Source organism: Nannobrachium achirus (assembly GCF_963921795.1).
Source record: "Nannobrachium achirus genome assembly, chromosome: 24".
In the NCBI taxonomy this organism is placed as follows: Eukaryota; Metazoa; Chordata; class Actinopteri; order Myctophiformes; family Myctophidae; genus Nannobrachium; species Nannobrachium achirus.
In genome coordinates this window covers 10,444,403-10,465,412 of record NC_137831.1, presented here as the reverse complement: position 1 = coordinate 10,465,412, position 21,010 = coordinate 10,444,403, and the positions used below count along the sequence as shown (strand labels likewise).

The 21,010-nt window shown below is 41.8% G+C and overlaps 1 protein-coding gene across 1 annotated transcript; it reads right to left on the bottom strand.

The window, feature by feature from the left end:
• Nucleotides 1–1,077: 1,077 nt before the first annotated feature.
• On the bottom strand, nucleotides 1,078–19,745 carry LOC308280523 (histone deacetylase complex subunit SAP18). The gene is made up of 4 exons (XM_080720830.1): nucleotides 19,581–19,745; nucleotides 17,505–17,614; nucleotides 2,798–2,920; nucleotides 1,078–1,444 (listed from the first exon to the last, which is right to left on the bottom strand). The coding sequence occupies exons 1-4, from the start codon at nucleotides 19,650–19,652 to the stop codon at nucleotides 1,288–1,290; spliced, it is 462 nt and encodes a 153-aa protein (XP_080576956.1). The 5' UTR covers nucleotides 19,653–19,745; the 3' UTR covers nucleotides 1,078–1,287.
• Between the last annotated feature and the right edge of the window lie 1,265 nt (nucleotides 19,746–21,010).

The following is a 21,010-nucleotide window of genomic DNA, read 5'->3' as shown; positions in this document are numbered from 1 at the left end:
CTTTGGCTCTCTCCACATAGTCCACGTGCCCATCATAATCCTCAACTATTAGGCCTACTTAGCAAAACAAAATAAGATAAAGCAAAGACAGAGTTTATTATATACAATAGTAAAAAATAAATACATTTTACAGTTAACACTTATGTTGCAATGATTTTTTCCGGCCAATGTCCCGCGTTGCCATGGTTACCATAGACTTCCATGTAATTGTGCAAGTGTGTAAAAAGTGCACGCCCATGCCTAGATGATGCACCACGTGTGTAGATGCTGTTCACAGCTTTCAAACAAAAAAATCCGCTTGGAAATCCGTGCAGGCATTCATGATTTATCAGCCATTATGTTTTCTTCAGATGTAAACAAACATGGCTGCCATGTTTGAAAGAATGGGTTGGTATGGGGGTTAAACATGCAATTTCGCGATCGCGATCATGCCTAATACATTTCTGGAGGTCCAAAAAAAAAAATTGAAAAAAAATTTTTTGAAAAAAAAAAAAAATTTTTTTTTTCAAAAACGGCCCAAACTCGGGAAACTCGGGGTTGGCACAGCACTAGTACCAATACAAACTCGGGAAACTCGGGGTTGGCACCATATGTGTTAATAGTGTTATTTAATATTAAATAGTACTATTTCATTATCAGTAGGCTAGAAAGAAACAGGTCCTATATAATAAAGGGCTCAACCTTTATTACAGAGGACCATTGATGAGATCAATCAATGCAACATGCAAAGCATACCATACATGTTTGTGGGGGTATTGCAGGGGTTTCGTTCCACTAATAACTGTGCGGCACAACCAACCCCTAAATAGATTAGCATGAGTAAGGTAACCCAGGGCCCTTGTTGGTCGCTCCATCTTCTAATCTAAGCTAAATGTCAGCTTTGTCTGTGCTTCTTTGAGATAAGCAACAATTTGAATTTACTAGGTTTAATGCAACCAGAACACCCCTAAAAAGGAAACACCCCTAAAAAGGAATTGTAAAGCACTAGCTCAAAATGTAGGAAACACTCAACAAACACACAACACATTCAATTTGATTGTCTCAATGACACAACTCACTGGAGGTCACAACTCGTTGGAAAAAAAACAACAACTTTATTACATGTCACATCTTACAAAATGAGGCAAATCGGGCAAATGAAGAATTGTCTGGGAGAAGACAAAAAAAGAAATAAAAAAGTAAAAATAAATGATTCAGGTACGAAAATCAGGTAGGCTATGTGATGTTTGAATGATGTACGGGACCCCTTCCTGGGTGTGTGTGGCTGCGTATCAGGATGTTATTTGTTCAGAAGGGCCTCATGCGTGCGTTGATGGGCGGAGCCCGGTTGGGTGGTGTGATGGCTATGTCTAGATAATCTCCTATCTGGAACCGCTGAGACTGAAGCGTCATGGAGTCGTCTGCTCCCTTCCGTCCCGACACAGTACTGCCGATGTCTTTCACTCTGGGAAAGGGAACATGTGTTTTAGAGAAGGTATTTGTGTATGTACTAAATGAAAGCAGAATACAGGGTTCCCACACATATTTCACAAATTAATTTCCAAAACTTTTCCAGAATATTTAACCCGATTTCCAGGACAATGCCCAAAGACAGGTAGTGTATGCCAGTGGTTCTCAACCTTTTCAGGCCGTGACCCCCGAAATAATCATATTTAAACTGGGGACCCCCCATCCTGACGAGCACTAAGAGTAGAGGAATTTTGTATAACACAGTTTTATTGTGAAAAAAGCCGATCTACATGCTCACAACACCTCGCACTATTTTCACAATTTCTGCCTCTAATATTTGACAATTTGGCCAATGTTGAATTTGTCATTTCAGAGGTATTAACAAAATCAATAACCAAAGGCAATGCATAGCTATTTTTTCCAGGACCTTCCAGGACCCTTGATCAATTCCCAAACTTTTCCAGTCCTGGAAAAAAGAAAATCTAATTTCAAAATATTTCCAGGAATTTCATGACCGTGGGAACCCTGATAATACAAAGACCGCAAAAGACAAAAAATAAGCACGAAACAGAACAGTCAGGGGTTGTGCAAAGGTCAGCACTCAGGTCAGCAGAGCACTGCTCAAAACAGAAACAAACAAAAAAAAGTATGTTAGTTTTACTTGGGACAGTGTTCTCCTGTCTTAAGGTGTTCTTAGTACAGGATCCTGAGATTGTCTTGCGACATAGTTTGTGTAACAAACAACCACTGATTGAGACGGCTGAGAGCTACCTTTAGTGGTAGTATTCTTTCCGAAAATCATGTTGGAGGCCACAGTGGACCCCTTTCAGGACCGCATGCTGCCCCGAAAATGCAAGCTTGACACCCCTGATCTGAAGATATCCTTACACAGAGTGAACGGTAAATAGCCGATCTAAAAGCTAAAGTGCAGCGTTTGTTTGTTTTTTCGACACGCGACATTGGCAGGCAACTAACTTCACTAGTGTGGCTAAAGATGAAACATTATTATTAATGCCAGAGTTAAGGTGGTTAATATACATATTGAATATTCACTCTTAAGGAGTAATACATATTGTAATCAACAGCAAAGGCTTTAAAGTTAAATAAAATAAAAGTACAATAATTTAATAAAAAAACTTTAAAAATGAGGCTAAAAACACAGACTTCCGTGTGAATGATTGTGTGACATTTTGCACGCTACCATGACATTAGCACCTGCAATCCCCACATTACACAGACGGCCATATACAGATATTGAACTCGGTTATGATCCGTCAGAGAGCAGGATCAGCTGTTCTTTGTAAAGATGGCTTTAACTGATGTTTTGTAGTATAGTTGTGTTACTAACCTGTACACCTGTCGCTTGGGATCAGGGTAGACGATGGCAAAGCTGAAATGGGTTCCCTTTTTCCTGGCCTCAGGATAAACCTCCTTCACTAAGCTGGTTAGCTCCTTCAGAGTGGCGTCCATCCTGGAATGAACACAAACACACACACACAATACAAGTTAACACCATCTCTCTTTTGTACACACCTTCAATTCTCCCTCACTCTTTCTGGAGTTGTTCCCATACCGACAACAGTACCGGGAAAGCTGACGACAGAAAATGCTGGTATCGGCAGGTGTGCCCGTCTAAGCTATTCCAATAACACTTCCTTTAAGACATGATGAAATTTCCTTTACAGTAATCAATTATTTTGAATGCTTCAGTTGATATCGCACAACTGTTTTATACTCTCAAGGCCTGTCCATACTCTCTCCGAAACCAAACTTTTCATCAGAAAGGTCCGGTTCATCTACAAAATGATGTCACTCGCAACCCCTGAAAAGCATTACCCTGAATTAGAGTTTGGAAAACTGCACATTGGAAACTCTGTGGACGAGATAACGCTGCCCTGGCACATGGGTTACAATGTTGTCTCTACAATAGCGTCTTATGAACTAAGCTCACTAATGCCAGAGTTCCCGCACATTTTTACCAATTAATTTCCAAAACTTCTCCAGAATATTTAACCCAATTTTCTAGGCCTATATAACAATCATTCAGAATAATGAGTCTCTTACTCATATGTGCAAGCATAGAATGGTATTTTGGTATGATTCCATTCCAAGAAATAAAAGAATCTACACTACCTATCCTAGGACATGGGACATTAGTGTGGATACTAGTTCAACTGATATATAATAACTAGGAGTTCAAGGGGCGCCCGCTGGCCTGGTGGTCAGGGGGCATACCACATACTAGGCTATGATGCCTGCTGGCGTCGCCGGTTCGATTCCCGATCCATACGACCTTACCCACATGTCATTCCCCATCTCTCTCCCCATTTCCTGTCAGTCTACTGTCCTATCAAATAAAGGCATAAAAAGCCCCAAAACAAATCTTACAAAAAATAATAACTAGGAGTTCAATTGCTTACTCTTCATCACCGACGATTAAATAGTTAGGTTGCACTGCACAGGTTGGTGTCACGTGACAAAGGAACAGATCTACAAGCTAACTACGTGTCACGCTGCAGCACTTTGTGAGCTTGTAGATCTGTTCTTTTTGTCACATGCATTGGCAGCAAATCACGCAGTTTGGTCAAAAACAACTTATGTTACATATTTTGTGTAATGTTATACATGAAGAAATAAGAAGTTATACCAAAGAAATAAGACTTGCTGATTCTCTGCACCGTTTTAAATCACTGTTGAAAACACACCTCTATAGAGCTGCCTTCAACCCCTAGCACTCTTGATTTTAACCTATGTTATTATTGTTCCTTGTCTGCGACTAGCCGACTACATGCATTCTTATTCCCTTTTCTCCTATTTTTGATGTGTTGTTGTTGCATTGATATTGTTGATTTGTTTGTTGCACCACTGCTTCTTCTGTCAAGCACTTTGTGACTATGTTCTTAAAAAGCGCTATACAAATAAAGTTTATTATTATTATGTTTTAGAAAATGTTTTTTTTTTAATTAACAAAATCAACGATGCATAGCCAAATATTTTTTTCCAGGACCCTTGATCAATTCCAAACCTTTTCCACTACTGGAAAAAAAAAATCTCATTTCAAAATATTTCCAGGACTTTCATGACCGTGGGGACCCTGTACTGTCTGTAAAAAGTCATGCAGCTTGTGATGTCATGTGTTACCGAACTCACCATGTGTATATCTGTAGCTCACTAGAGGGAACATTGAACTCACCATGTGTATATCTGTAGCTCACTAAAGGGAACATTGAACTCACCATGTGTATATCTGTAGCTCACTAAAGGGAACATTGAACTCACCATGTGTATATCTGTAGCTCACTAAAGGGAACATTGAACTCACCATGTGTATATCTGTAGCTCACTAGAGGGAACACTGAACTCACCATGTGTATATCTGTAGCTCGCTAAAGGGAACACTGAACTCACCATGTGTATATCTGTAGCTCACTAGAGGGAACACTGAACTCACCATGTGTATATCTGTAGCTCACTAGAGGGAACACTGAACTCACCATGTGTATATCTGTAGCTCACTAGAGGGAACACTGAACTCACCATGTGTATATCTGTAGCTCACTAGAGGGAACACTGAACTCACCATGTGTATATCTGTAGCTCACTAGAGGGAACACTGAACTCACCATGTGTATATCTGTAGCTCGCTAAAGGGAACACTGAACTCACCATGTGTATATCTGTAGCTCACTAGAGGGAACACTGAACTCACCATGTGTATATCTGTAGCTCACTAGAGGGAACACTGAACTCACCATGTGTATATCTGTAGCTCACTAGAGGGAACACTGAACTCACCATGTGTATATCTGTAGCTCACTAGAGGGAACACTGAACTCACCATGTGTATATCTGTAGCTCACTAGAGGGAACACTGAACTCACCATGTGTATATCTGTAGCTCACTAAAGGGAACACTGAACTCACCATGTGTATATCTGTAGCTCACTAAAGGGAACACTGAACTCACCATGTGTATATCTGTAGCTCACTAGAGGGAACACTGAACTCACCATGTGTATATCTGTAGCTCACTAGAGGGAACACTGAACTCACCATGTGTATATCTGTAGCTCACTAGAGGGAACACTGAACTCACCATGTGTATATCTGTAGCTCGCTAAAGGGAACACTGAACTCACCATGTGTATATCTGTAGCTCACTAGAGGGAACACTGAACTCACCATGTGTATATCTGTAGCTCACTAGAGGGAACACTGAACTCACCATGTGTATATCTGTAGCTCACTAAAGGGAACACTGAACTCACCATGTGTATATCTGTAGCTCACTAGAGGGAACACTGAACTCACCATGTGTATATCTGTAGCTCACTAGAGGGAACACTGAACTCACCATGTGTATATCTGTAGCTCACTAGAGGGAACACTGAACTCACCATGTGTATATCTGTAGCTCACTAGAGGGAACACTGAACTCACCATGTGTATATCTGTAGCTCACTAGAGGGAACACTGAACTCACCATGTGTATATCTGTAGCTCGCTAAAGGGAACACTGAACTCACCATGTGTATATCTGTAGCTCACTAGAGGGAACACTGAACTCACCATGTGTATATCTGTAGCTCACTAGAGGGAACACTGAACTCACCATGTGTATATCTGTAGCTCACTAGAGGGAACACTGAACTCACCATGTGTATATCTGTAGCTCACTAGAGGGAACACTGAACTCACCATGTGTATATCTGTAGCTCACTAAAGGGAACATTACTGAACTCACCATGTGTATATCTGTAGCTCACTAGAGAGAACACTGAACTCACCATGTGTATATCTGTAGCTCACTAGAGGGAACACTGAACTCACCATGTGTATATCTGTAGCTCGCTAAAGGGAACATTACTGAACTCACCATGTGTATATCTGTAGCTCACTAGAGGGAACACTGAACTCACCATGTGTATATCTGTAGCTCACTAGAGGGAACATTGAACTCACCATGTGTATATCTGTAGCTCACTAAAGGGAACACTGAACTCACCATGTGTATATCTGTAGCTCACTAAAGGGAACACTGAACTCACCATGTGTATATCTGTAGCTCACTAGATAGTAAGGGAAAGTTAGCCTCTAGCTACATCAATCTGGGAACTAAATCTAAATGACTAGCTTTCTTCACAAATGTGTTCTACTAGGTGTCAACTATCACCTCTGAACTTTGTCAAACCCAACTCCCTTGACATACTTTGTGGGAGCCAATCAAAGTTATTGGGTATCCCGAGGGCCTGGGATTAAAGGGGAAAAAATAAAAAATGGCCAATATGAGCGTATGAGGTGTGTAATTTGGGTATTTTTGGGCTGCTGAATCCATTCCAACCATTATTTTTCAGTTAAAATGACTCCTTGGCCATAAAATAGGCCATGAGACATATAATATTGGCAATAAAAAAAAGGTTGGAGTAGTGTTTGAATTCATGAAAACTATTAAAAATCAGGGGGGTAATCACACATGACACACAGGATAACATGATACAATCTGACAAGGAACATTCAAACACAGGGTTTAAAACATAGGGACTAACAGGACACAGGTGAACTCGAATGACAGGATTGGCTAAGCCTTAGCCAATTAGGCCTTTTTTATGGCCAAGGAGTCATTTTTACTTATAACTAATGGTTGGAATGGATTCATCAGCCCAACAATACCCTAATTACACACTTCATACGTTCATATTGGCCATTTTCTATTTTTCCCCCTTTAATCCCAGGCCCTGGGTATCCCGATACCCCCAGCTTTGATTGGCTCCCACAAAGTATGTCAAGGGAGTTGGGTTTGACAAAGTTCAGAGGTGATAGTTGACACCTAGTAGAACACATTTGTGAAGAAAGCTAGTCATTTAGATTTAGTTCCCAGATTGATGTAGCTAGAGGCTAACTTTCCCTTACTAAGAGGGAACACTGAACTCACCATGTGTATATCTGTAGCTCACTAGAGGGAACACTGAACTCACCATGTGTATATCTGTAGCTCACTAGAGGGAACACTGAACTCACCATGTGTATATCTGTAGCTCACTAGAGGGAACACTGAACTCACCATGTGTATATCTGTAGCTCACTAGAGGGAACACTGAACTCACCATGTGTATATCTGTAGCTCACTAGAGGGAACACTGAACTCACCATGTGTATATCTGTAGCTCACTAGAGGGAACACTGAACTCACCATGTGTATATCTGTAGCTCACTAGAGGGAACACTGAACTCACCATGTGTATATCTGTACTCACTAGAGGGAACACTGAACTCACCATGTGTATATCTGTAGCTCACTAGAGGGAACACTGAACTCACCATGTGTATATCTGTAGCTCACTAGAGGGAACACTGAACTCACCATGTGTATATCTGTAGCTCACTAGAGGGAACACTGAACTCACCATGTGTATATCTGTAGCTCACTAAAGGGAACACTGAACTCACCATGTGTATATCTGTAGCTCACTAGAGGGAACACTGAACTCACCATGTGTATATCTGTAGCTCACTAAAGGGAACACTGAACTCACCATGTGTATATCTGTAGCTCACTAAAGGGAACATTACTGAACTCACCATGTGTATATCTGTAGCTCACTAGAGGGAACACTGAACTCACCATGTGTATATCTGTAGCTCACTAGAGGGAACACTGAACTCACCATGTGTATATCTGTAGCTCACTAAAGGGAACACTGAACTCACCATGTGTATATCTGTAGCTCACTAGAGGGAACACTGAACTCACCATGTGTATATCTGTAGCTCACTAGAGGGAACACTGAACTCACCATGTGTATATCTGTAGCTCACTAGAGGGAACACTGAACTCACCATGTGTATATCTGTAGCTCACTAGAGGGAACACTGAACTCACCATGTGTATATCTGTAGCTCACTAGAGGGAACACTGAACTCACCATGTGTATATCTGTAGCTCACTAGAGGGAACACTGAACTCACCATGTGTATATCTGTAGCTCACTAGAGAGAACACTGAACTCACCATGTGTATATCTGTAGCTCGCTAGAGGGAACACTGAACTCACCATGTGTATATCTGTAGCTCACTAGAGGGAACACTGAACTCACCATGTGTATATCTGTAGCTCACTAGAGGGAACACTGAACTCACCATGTGTATATCTGTAGCTCACTAGAGGGAACATTACTGAACTCACCATGTGTATATCTGTAGCTCACTAGAGGGAACACTGAACTCACCATGTGTATATCTGTAGCTCACTAAAGGGAACACTGAACTCAACATGTGTATATCTGTAGCTCACTAGAGGGAACACTGAACTCACCATGTGTATATCTGTAGCTCACTAGAGGGAACACTGAACTCACCATGTGTATATCTGTAGCTCACTAGAGGGAACACTGAACTCACCATGTGTATATCTGTAGCTCACTAGAGGGAACACTGAACTCACCATGTGTATATCTGTAGCTCGCTAGAGGGAACACTGAACTCACCATGTGTATATCTGTAGCTCACTAAAGGGAACACTGAACTCACCATGTGTATATCTGTAGCTCACTAGAGGGAACACTGAACTCACCATGTGTATATCTGTAGCTCACTAGAGGGAACACTGAACTCACCATGTGTATATCTGTAGCTCACTAAAGGGAACACTGAACTCACCATGTGTATATCTGTAGCTCACTAGAGGGAACACTGAACTCACCATGTGTATATCTGTAGCTCACTAGAGAGAACACTGAACTCACCATGTGTATATCTGTAGCTCGCTAGAGGGAACACTGAACTCACCATGTGTATATCTGTAGCTCACTAGAGGGAACACTGAACTCACCATGTGTATATCTGTAGCTCACTAGAGGGAACACTGAACTCACCATGTGTATATCTGTAGCTCACTAGAGGGAACACTGAACTCACCATGTGTATATCTGTAGCTCACTAAAGGGAACACTGAACTCACCATGTGTATATCTGTAGCTCACTAGAGGGAACACTGAACTCACCATGTGTATATCTGTAGCTCACTAAAGGGAACACTGAACTCACCATGTGTATATCTGTAGCTCACTAGAGGGAACACTGAACTCACCATGTGTATATCTGTAGCTCACTAGAGAGAACACTGAACTCACCATGTGTATATCTGTAGCTCGCTAGAGGGAACACTGAACTCACCATGTGTATATCTGTAGCTCACTAGAGGGAACACTGAACTCACCATGTGTATATCTGTAGCTCACTAGAGGGAACACTGAACTCACCATGTGTATATCTGTAGCTCACTAGAGGGAACACTGAACTCACCATGTGTATATCTGTAGCTCACTAAAGGGAACACTGAACTCACCATGTGTATATCTGTAGCTCACTAGAGGGAACACTGAACTCACCATGTGTATATCTGTAGCTCACTAGAGGGAACACTGAACTCACCATGTGTATATCTGTAGCTCACTAGAGAGAACACTGAACTCACCATGTGTATATCTGTAGCTCGCTAGAGGGAACACTGAACTCACCATGTGTATATCTGTAGCTCACTAGAGGGAACACTGAACTCACCATGTGTATATCTGTAGCTCACTAGAGGGAACACTGAACTCACCATGTGTATATCTGTAGCTCACTAGAGGGAACACTGAACTCACCATGTGTATATCTGTAGCTCACTAAAGGGAACACTGAACTCACCATGTGTATATCTGTAGCTCACTAGAGGGAACACTGAACTCACCATGTGTATATCTGTGTAGCTCACTAGAGGGAACACTGAACTCACCATGTGTATATCTGTAGCTCACTAGAGGGAACACTGAACTCACCATGTGTATATCTGTAGCTCACTAGAGGGAACACTGAACTCACCATGTGTATATCTGTAGCTCGCTAGAGGGAACATTACTGAACTCACCATGTGTATATCTTTAGCTCACTAAAGGGAACATTACTGAACTCACCATGTGTATATCTGTAGCTCACTAGAGGGAACACTGAACTCACCATGTGTATATCTGTAGCTCACTAGAGGGAACACTGAACTCACCATGTGTATATCTGTAGTTCACTAGAGGGAACACTGAACTCACCATGTGTATATCTGTAGCTCACTAAAGGGAACACTGAACTCACCATGTGTATATCTGTAGCTCACTAGAGAGAACACTGAACTCACCATGTGTATATCTGTAGCTCGCTAGAGGGAACATTACTGAACTCACCATGTGTATATCTGTAGCTCACTAAAGGGAACATTACTGAACTCACCATGTGTATATCTGTAGCTCACTAGAGGGAACACTGAACTCACCATGTGTATATCTGTAGCTCACTAGAGGGAACACTGAACTCACCATGTGTATATCTGTAGTTCACTAGAGGGAACACTGAACTCACCATGTGTATATCTGTAGCTCACTAAAGGGAACACTGAACTCACCATGTGTATATCTGTAGCTCACTAGAGAGAACACTGAACTCACCATGTGTATATCTGTAGCTCGCTAGAGGGAACATTACTGAACTCACCATGTGTATATCTGTAGCTCGCTAGAGGGAACACTGAACTCACCATGTGTATATCTGTAGCTCACTAGAGGGAACATTGAACTCACCATGTGTATATCTGTAGCTCGCTAGAGGGAACATTACTGAACTCACCATGTGTATATCTGTAGCTCACTAAAGGGAACACTGAACTCACCATGTGTATATCTGTAGCTCACTAGAGGGAACACTGAACTCACCATGTGTATATCTGTAGCTCACTAGAGGGAACACTGAACTCACCATGTGTATATCTGTAGCTCGCTAGAGGGAACATTACTGAACTCACCATGTGTATATCTGTAGCTCACTAAAGGGAACACTGAACTCACCATGTGTATATCTGTAGCTCACTAAAGGGAACACTGAACTCACCATGTGTATATCTGTAGCTCACTAGAGGGAACACTGAACTCACCATGTGTATATCTGTAGCTCACTAGAGGGAACACTGAACTCACCATGTGTATATCTGTAGCTCACTAGAGGGAACACTGAACTCACCATGTGTATATCTGTAGCTCGCTAAAGGGAACACTGAACTCACCATGTGTATATCTGTAGCTCACTAGAGGGAACACTGAACTCACCATGTGTATATCTGTAGCTCACTAGAGGGAACACTGAACTCACCATGTGTATATCTGTAGCTCGCTAGAGGGAACATTACTGAACTCACCATGTGTATATCTGTAGCTCGCTAGAGGGAACACTGAACTCACCATGTGTATATCTGTAGCTCACTAGAGGGAACATTGAACTCACCATGTGTATATCTGTAGCTCGCTAGAGGGAACATTACTGAACTCACCATGTGTATATCTGTAGCTCACTAAAGGGAACACTGAACTCACCATGTGTATATCTGTAGCTCACTAGAGGGAACACTGAACTCACCATGTGTATATCTGTAGCTCACTAGAGGGAACACTGAACTCACCATGTGTATATCTGTAGCTCGCTAGAGGGAACATTACTGAACTCACCATGTGTATATCTGTAGCTCACTAAAGGGAACACTGAACTCACCATGTGTATATCTGTAGCTCACTAGAGGGAACACTGAACTCACCATGTGTATATCTGTAGCTCACTAGAGGGAACACTGAACTCACCATGTGTATATCTGTAGCTCACTAGAGGGAACACTGAACTCACCATGTGTATATCTGTAGCTCACTAGAGGGAACACTGAACTCACCATGTGTATATCTGTAGCTCACTAAAGGGAACACTGAACTCACCATGTGTATATCTGTAGCTCACTAGAGGGAACACTGAACTCACCATGTGTATATCTGTAGCTCACTAAAGGGAACACTGAACTCACCATGTGTATATCTGTAGCTCACTAGAGGGAACACTGAACTCACCATGTGTATATCTGTAGCTCACTAGAGAGAACACTGAACTCACCATGTGTATATCTGTAGCTCGCTAGAGGGAACACTGAACTCACCATGTGTATATCTGTAGCTCACTAGAGGGAACACTGAACTCACCATGTGTATATCTGTAGCTCACTAGAGGGAACACTGAACTCACCATGTGTATATCTGTAGCTCACTAGAGGGAACACTGAACTCACCATGTGTATATCTGTAGCTCACTAAAGGGAACACTGAACTCACCATGTGTATATCTGTAGCTCACTAGAGGGAACACTGAACTCACCATGTGTATATCTGTAGCTCACTAGAGGGAACACTGAACTCACCATGTGTATATCTGTAGCTCACTAGAGAGAACACTGAACTCACCATGTGTATATCTGTAGCTCGCTAGAGGGAACACTGAACTCACCATGTGTATATCTGTAGCTCACTAGAGGGAACACTGAACTCACCATGTGTATATCTGTAGCTCACTAGAGGGAACACTGAACTCACCATGTGTATATCTGTAGCTCACTAGAGGGAACACTGAACTCACCATGTGTATATCTGTAGCTCACTAAAGGGAACACTGAACTCACCATGTGTATATCTGTAGCTCACTAGAGGGAACACTGAACTCACCATGTGTATATCTGTGTAGCTCACTAGAGGGAACACTGAACTCACCATGTGTATATCTGTAGCTCACTAGAGGGAACACTGAACTCACCATGTGTATATCTGTAGCTCACTAGAGGGAACACTGAACTCACCATGTGTATATCTGTAGCTCGCTAGAGGGAACATTACTGAACTCACCATGTGTATATCTTTAGCTCACTAAAGGGAACATTACTGAACTCACCATGTGTATATCTGTAGCTCACTAGAGGGAACACTGAACTCACCATGTGTATATCTGTAGCTCACTAGAGGGAACACTGAACTCACCATGTGTATATCTGTAGTTCACTAGAGGGAACACTGAACTCACCATGTGTATATCTGTAGCTCACTAAAGGGAACACTGAACTCACCATGTGTATATCTGTAGCTCACTAGAGAGAACACTGAACTCACCATGTGTATATCTGTAGCTCGCTAGAGGGAACATTACTGAACTCACCATGTGTATATCTGTAGCTCACTAAAGGGAACATTACTGAACTCACCATGTGTATATCTGTAGCTCACTAGAGGGAACACTGAACTCACCATGTGTATATCTGTAGCTCACTAGAGGGAACACTGAACTCACCATGTGTATATCTGTAGTTCACTAGAGGGAACACTGAACTCACCATGTGTATATCTGTAGCTCACTAAAGGGAACACTGAACTCACCATGTGTATATCTGTAGCTCACTAGAGAGAACACTGAACTCACCATGTGTATATCTGTAGCTCGCTAGAGGGAACATTACTGAACTCACCATGTGTATATCTGTAGCTCGCTAGAGGGAACACTGAACTCACCATGTGTATATCTGTAGCTCACTAGAGGGAACATTGAACTCACCATGTGTATATCTGTAGCTCGCTAGAGGGAACATTACTGAACTCACCATGTGTATATCTGTAGCTCACTAGAGGGAACACTGAACTCACCATGTGTATATCTGTAGCTCACTAAAGGGAACACTGAACTCACCATGTGTATATCTGTAGCTCACTAGAGGGAACACTGAACTCACCATGTGTATATCTGTAGCTCACTAGAGGGAACACTGAACTCACCATGTGTATATCTGTAGCTCGCTAGAGGGAACATTACTGAACTCACCATGTGTATATCTGTAGCTCACTAAAGGGAACACTGAACTCACCATGTGTATATCTGTAGCTCACTAAAGGGAACACTGAACTCACCATGTGTATATCTGTAGCTCACTAGAGGGAACACTGAACTCACCATGTGTATATCTGTAGCTCACTAGAGGGAACACTGAACTCACCATGTGTATATCTGTAGCTCACTAGAGGGAACACTGAACTCACCATGTGTATATCTGTAGCTCGCTAAAGGGAACACTGAACTCACCATGTGTATATCTGTAGCTCACTAGAGGGAACACTGAACTCACCATGTGTATATCTGTAGCTCACTAGAGGGAACACTGAACTCACCATGTGTATATCTGTAGCTCGCTAGAGGGAACATTACTGAACTCACCATGTGTATATCTGTAGCTCGCTAGAGGGAACACTGAACTCACCATGTGTATATCTGTAGCTCACTAGAGGGAACATTGAACTCACCATGTGTATATCTGTAGCTCGCTAGAGGGAACATTACTGAACTCACCATGTGTATATCTGTAGCTCACTAAAGGGAACACTGAACTCACCATGTGTATATCTGTAGCTCACTAGAGGGAACACTGAACTCACCATGTGTATATCTGTAGCTCACTAGAGGGAACACTGAACTCACCATGTGTATATCTGTAGCTCGCTAGAGGGAACATTACTGAACTCACCATGTGTATATCTGTAGCTCACTAAAGGGAACACTGAACTCACCATGTGTATATCTGTAGCTCACTAGAGGGAACACTGAACTCACCATGTGTATATCTGTAGCTCACTAGAGGGAACACTGAACTCACCATGTGTATATCTGTAGCTCACTAGAGGGAACACTGAACTCACCATGTGTATATCTGTAGCTCACTAGAGGGAACACTGAACTCACCATGTGTATATCTGTAGCTCACTAGAGGGAACACTGAACTCACCATGTGTATATCTGTAGCTCACTAAAGGGAACACTGAACTCACCATGTGTATATCTGTAGCTCACTAGAGGGAACACTGAACTCACCATGTGTATATCTGTAGCTCACTAGAGGGAACACTGAACTCACCATGTGTATATCTGTAGCTCACTAGAGGGAACACTGAACTCACCATGTGTATATCTGTAGCTCGCTAAAGGGAACACTGAACTCACCATGTGTATATCTGTAGCTCACTAGAGGGAACACTGAACTCACCATGTGTATATCTGTAGCTCACTAGAGGGAACACTGAACTCACCATGTGTATATCTGTAGCTCACTAGAGGGAACACTGAACTCACCATGTGTATATCTGTAGCTCACTAAAGGGAACACTGAACTCACCATGTGTATATCTGTAGCTCACTAAAGGGAACACTGAACTCACCATGTGTATATCTGTAGCTCACTAGAGGGAACACTGAACTCACCATGTGTATATCTGTAGCTCACTAGAGGGAACACTGAACTCACCATGTGTATATCTGTAGCTCACTAGAGGGAACACTGAACTCACCATGTGTATATCTGTAGCTCGCTAAAGGGAACACTGAACTCACCATGTGTATATCTGTAGCTCACTAGAGGGAACACTGAACTCACCATGTGTATATCTGTAGCTCACTAGAGGGAACACTGAACTCACCATGTGTATATCTGTAGCTCACTAAAGGGAACACTGAACTCACCATGTGTATATCTGTAGCTCACTAGAGGGAACACTGAACTCACCATGTGTATATCTGTAGCTCACTAGAGGGAACACTGAACTCACCATGTGTATATCTGTAGCTCACTAAAGGGAACACTGAACTCACCATGTGTATATCTGTAGCTCGCTAGAGGGAACACTGAACTCACCATGTGTATATCTGTAGCTCACTAAAGGGAACATTACTGAACTCACCATGTGTATATCTGTAGCTCACTAGAGGGAACACTGAACTCACCATGTGTATATCTGTAGCTCGCTAGAGGGAACATTGAACTCACCATGTGTATATCTGTAGCTCGCTAGAGGGAACATTGAACTCACCATGTGTATATCTGTAGCTCACTAGAGGGAACACTGAACTCACCATGTGTATATCTGTAGCTCGCTAGAGGGAACACTGAACTCACCATGTGTATATCTGTAGCTCACTAGAGGGAACATTGAACTCACCATGTGTATATCTGTAGCTCACTAGAGGGAACACTGAACTCACCATGTGTATATCTGTAGCTCGCTAAAGGGAACACTGAACTCACCATGTGTATATCTGTACTCACTAGAGGGAACATTACTGAACTCACCATGTGTATATCTGTAGCTCACTAGAGGGAACACTGAACTCACCATGTGTATATCTGTGTAGCTCACTAGAGGGAACATTACTGAACTCACCATGTGTATATCTGTAGCTCACTAGAGGGAACATTACTGAACTCACCATGTGTATATCTGTAGCTCACTAGAGGGAACACTGAACTCACCATGTGTATATCTGTAGCTCACTAGAGGGAACATTGAACTCACCATGTGTATATCTGTAGCTCACTAGAGGGAACACTGAACTCACCATGTGTATATCTGTAGCTCGCTAAAGGGAACACTGAACTCACCATGTGTATATCTGTACTCACTAGAGGGAACATTACTGAACTCACCATGTGTATATCTGTAGCTCACTAGAGGGAACACTGAACTCACCATGTGTATATCTGTGTAGCTCACTAGAGGGAACATTACTGAACTCACCATGTGTATATCTGTAGCTCACTAGAGGGAACATTACTGAACTCACCATGTGTATATCTGTAGCTCACTAGAGGGAACACTGAACTCACCATGTGTATATCTGTAGCTCACTAGAGGGAACATTACTGAACTCACCATGTGTATATCTGTAGCTCACTAGAGGGAACACTGAACTCACCATGTGTATATCTGTAGCTCGCTAGAGGGAACACTGAACTCACCATGTGTATATCTGTAGCTCACTAGAGGGAACACTGAACTCACCATGTGTATATCTGTAGCTCACTAGAGGGAACACTGAACTCACCATGTGTATATCTGTAGCTCACTAAAGGGAACATTACTGAACTCACCATGTGTATATCTGTAGCTCACTAGAGGGAACACTGAACTCACCATGTGTATATCTGTAGCTCACTAGAGGGAACACTGAACTCACCATGTGTATATCTGTAGCTCACTAGAGGGAACACTGAACTCACCATGTGTATATCTGTAGCTCACTAGAGGGAACACTGAACTCACCATGTGTATATCTGTAGCTCACTAAAGGGAACATTACTGAACTCACCATGTGTATATCTGTAGCTCACTAGAGGGAACATTACTGAACTCACCATGTGTATATCTGTAGCTCGCTAGAGGGAACATTTCCCCTGGCAAATTCATCCACTCTGTGGTGCCTGCCGCTGTTGGTGGTGAATACCCGCAGTAAGAGTGGGCATGTCTGGAGAAACAAACGATACAATCACAGAGAGAGAACCACAGAATGATTAGCATTGAAACAACAAACTGTGCCAAAGTAAAGTCTGGTATTGCATAGTCGTCAGTTATTAAAAGCAATTGATATATAATTTCATTTTAGTGACAAAAATGCACATACAAGGAAGGATATTTGTACTTCTATCTGTTAAAGAGGTGGTGCCATGATTCCCCCCTCTAAAACATGATTATCAGGTATTATGATTATACTAGGAGGAAGATTTTTTCCCAAAAAAGTGTACAGAAAGAGTTAAAATTATGTTTTTATGTGGCCACACCCACCAGTTCATTGGTATGCGTGGTTGTCATGGTGGGTGGTGACCCAGCTGAAGTTAGCCACACCCACGTATGTTGGGTGAATGGTAATTAGGGGAGGGGTTGATTCTGTGATGTAATAAGTATGTGTGTTTTTGGACCAGCACGTTTGACCCCACAAGGTGGCAGCCTACAGCTAAAACCCAAATAGAAAGGCGTTACATAATTGCTCATAACAACCACACCAGGGGGTCTAATGAAGTACTGTCAACCTCCTAGACACATGAAAGCGAGAAAAAGTACAAATCTATGGCACCGCCTCTTTAAAAAAAGAAATAAAAGAAAGAAGCTCAAGAGCGTATTTCCAAATGTGTGTATGAAGAACTAAAATGCCTTTAAAGTGTAAAATTCATATGAGAAAATTGGGTTTAGTTTAAGGCTTTTTCTTGTCACAAAACTCTACTCAACATGTAGCAGCAAGCAACGTAGAGGTTATCTATAAACTCTTAAATTCAATTCCTCCATTGACCCTATCCCCATTCATTAAAATACCTGATTATACTAGTAAGACGCCTCAGGGCGACATTCTGTCACATTCCATCTGGCCAGTGATGTATATCGGACCAGTTACCCATATATGGATCGTGTTTTTTCGATAACATTTTTCATTTATTTTTAATAATTATCTTTTTGTATTTCATTTTTTCCATTTTCCCAAATAATTATTAAAAATAAATGAAAAAAGTTATGGATAAAACTCACGTATTAGGAGGGTAGTATGAGTCACCAGGAAATACAATGGGTGTTTTTAATGAATCTATCATGGTTAAAATTAAGTTTGAAGTTACAATGGGTGTGTATGTGGAGAGAGGCCCTTCCACTGTTTCCCTGTTGAAAGTGGAATATCCCTTTAAATAGCCAACATTTGTGAACAAGTAGTCAGTAGGGTAGTAGGACATTTGAGGGTTGGTGCACATTTAGTCAGAGGTGTAAAGTAGTTAATTCTTGGCCATCTGGCCAGTGATGTATATCGGACCAGTTACCCATATATGAATGGAGACCCCTCATGATAGTCAACAATGTTATGTCAAAACATGCTCACATATGGGCATTACCAGATATGTCCTAAATATTGATGACATTGGGACAGGGATCTCCATATATGGGCATAAAACGTACTTTACTTGAGTATTTCCGAAGGCCTTTACTTCTACTCCACTACATCTAGGATCAAAATGTTCTACTTTTACTCCACTACAGTTAATTGAAAACTTGTTACTGGGTATTTGTACATTTTGATTACTATGGTAAAAAATACATTAACCACTTCAACCCTGTAGCCTATACGTCTTGTCCATTTGAAAGTTTTTCATACAGATTTGAAGACTTGAAATGGGACATTCTGCATAATGAGTGCTGCTCAATACCTTTAGTACTTTGATACCAATGCTTTTGTACTCAAGTACATTTTGAATTCCAGACCTTTACTTGTTACAAGTTGTAACTAGAGTATATGCAGTATTGACATTTTTTACTAAAGTAAAACATTTGAGTACGTTTTACACCGCTGGTAAATAAACACAACTGTATCCCACGCTGCAACCAGTTAGCCTTGTGAGCTAACATGTTAGCTTAGCACTGGCCGTTACTCCGTCTCGACCGGTCTCAACGGTTACCTTTTCGCGATCGATGGGCTTCTCTGGCTCCTTCTTGATCTCCTCTTGTGTGATCCTGGATTCCAGAGCCATGGCTGTCCTGTAGAAAATATCAATCGATTATCCCGTAAAGATAATGATTTGGTGCTTTATTATGTCTCGCTTGGATCTTCTTTCTGAACAACCTGAACCTACTACTACAACAAACTACAAAGCACAAGACTACTTCCGTTTCCGGGTCAACAACAACAACCAGCAAGTGGTTCTCAACCTGTGGGTCGGGACCCCAGGGGCGGCCCCCAAATGATTTTAGGGGGTCCCCCACTGCTCCCTCCCCCAGATGATTAACTTAATCATGTGCAATATTGTTTTGTCAGAAATTGTCACTCTACACATGTAAACAAACTGGTGTCAAAAGTGTATGGAGGGTATCTGCACATTTCTAAAGACAATTTACGGATTTTTTTTAAATATCTCTAAAATGACTTAATGAAACGTTGGCCAAATTATCAAATATTAGAGGTAGAAATTGTCAAAATAGCAGATCTACCAGTACAAGTATGCTCACAATGGCTCGCAATATAGCAGTTGTGTATAGCAGATCTACACAATATTCCCAGTTCAAATATGATTATTTGAGTCGTGGCCTGAAAAGGTTGAGAACTACTGCCATAGAGCAGTGGTTCTCACACTTTTTCATGTCAAGGACCCCCAAATTGACACATAGCCAATTAGCCCACGGACCTCCATTTGAAAATGACAGTGACCCCCATAAGAGAAGATATATACAGCTCTAGTAGTGATGATTCCCAACCATTTTAATTTCAAGGACCCCCAGGGCCCAGTTTGACATGCATTACAGGCCATGGCCCCTCATTTAATGGCATTTCTATATCTGAGACCCCAATTTATATTGTAAAATCAATGTTAATTCAACTCTGAGAGTGCAACGGGTCCATTTGGTTCATATTGTACACTCTCTGAATTACATAAAGAGTCCATTTTGTTATAAACTATCATTTAACTGGGGATGCCCTGGAACTCCCTCAAGGACCCCTGGGGGTCCGGGGACCCCACTTTGAGAACCACTGCCAGAGAATTCTCTCGAGACAGAGTCATGATAGCTTACGCTTCAAAGGAAGAGGGACAACCCGAGTGGGCGTTCCCTTTTCTTTGATGATGGCTAGCCAGATTGCTGCCAGAGTTACATAAAACAGTCCTGGTTCATTTTCACATTTGCACTCCAGTCACTCACTCAGAACGTCACAGTGATGTCAGACACTCAGAGCAGGGATCTCCATATATGGGCATAAACAAGTGACATCACAGTGGTGTGGCTGGTTCAGACAACAGATCTCCATGTATGGGCATAAAAGGGATTTTATGTTGTGATGTCATGGGAACCACTCTATGCCCATATATGGAGATCCCTGATGTTATCAATATTAAGT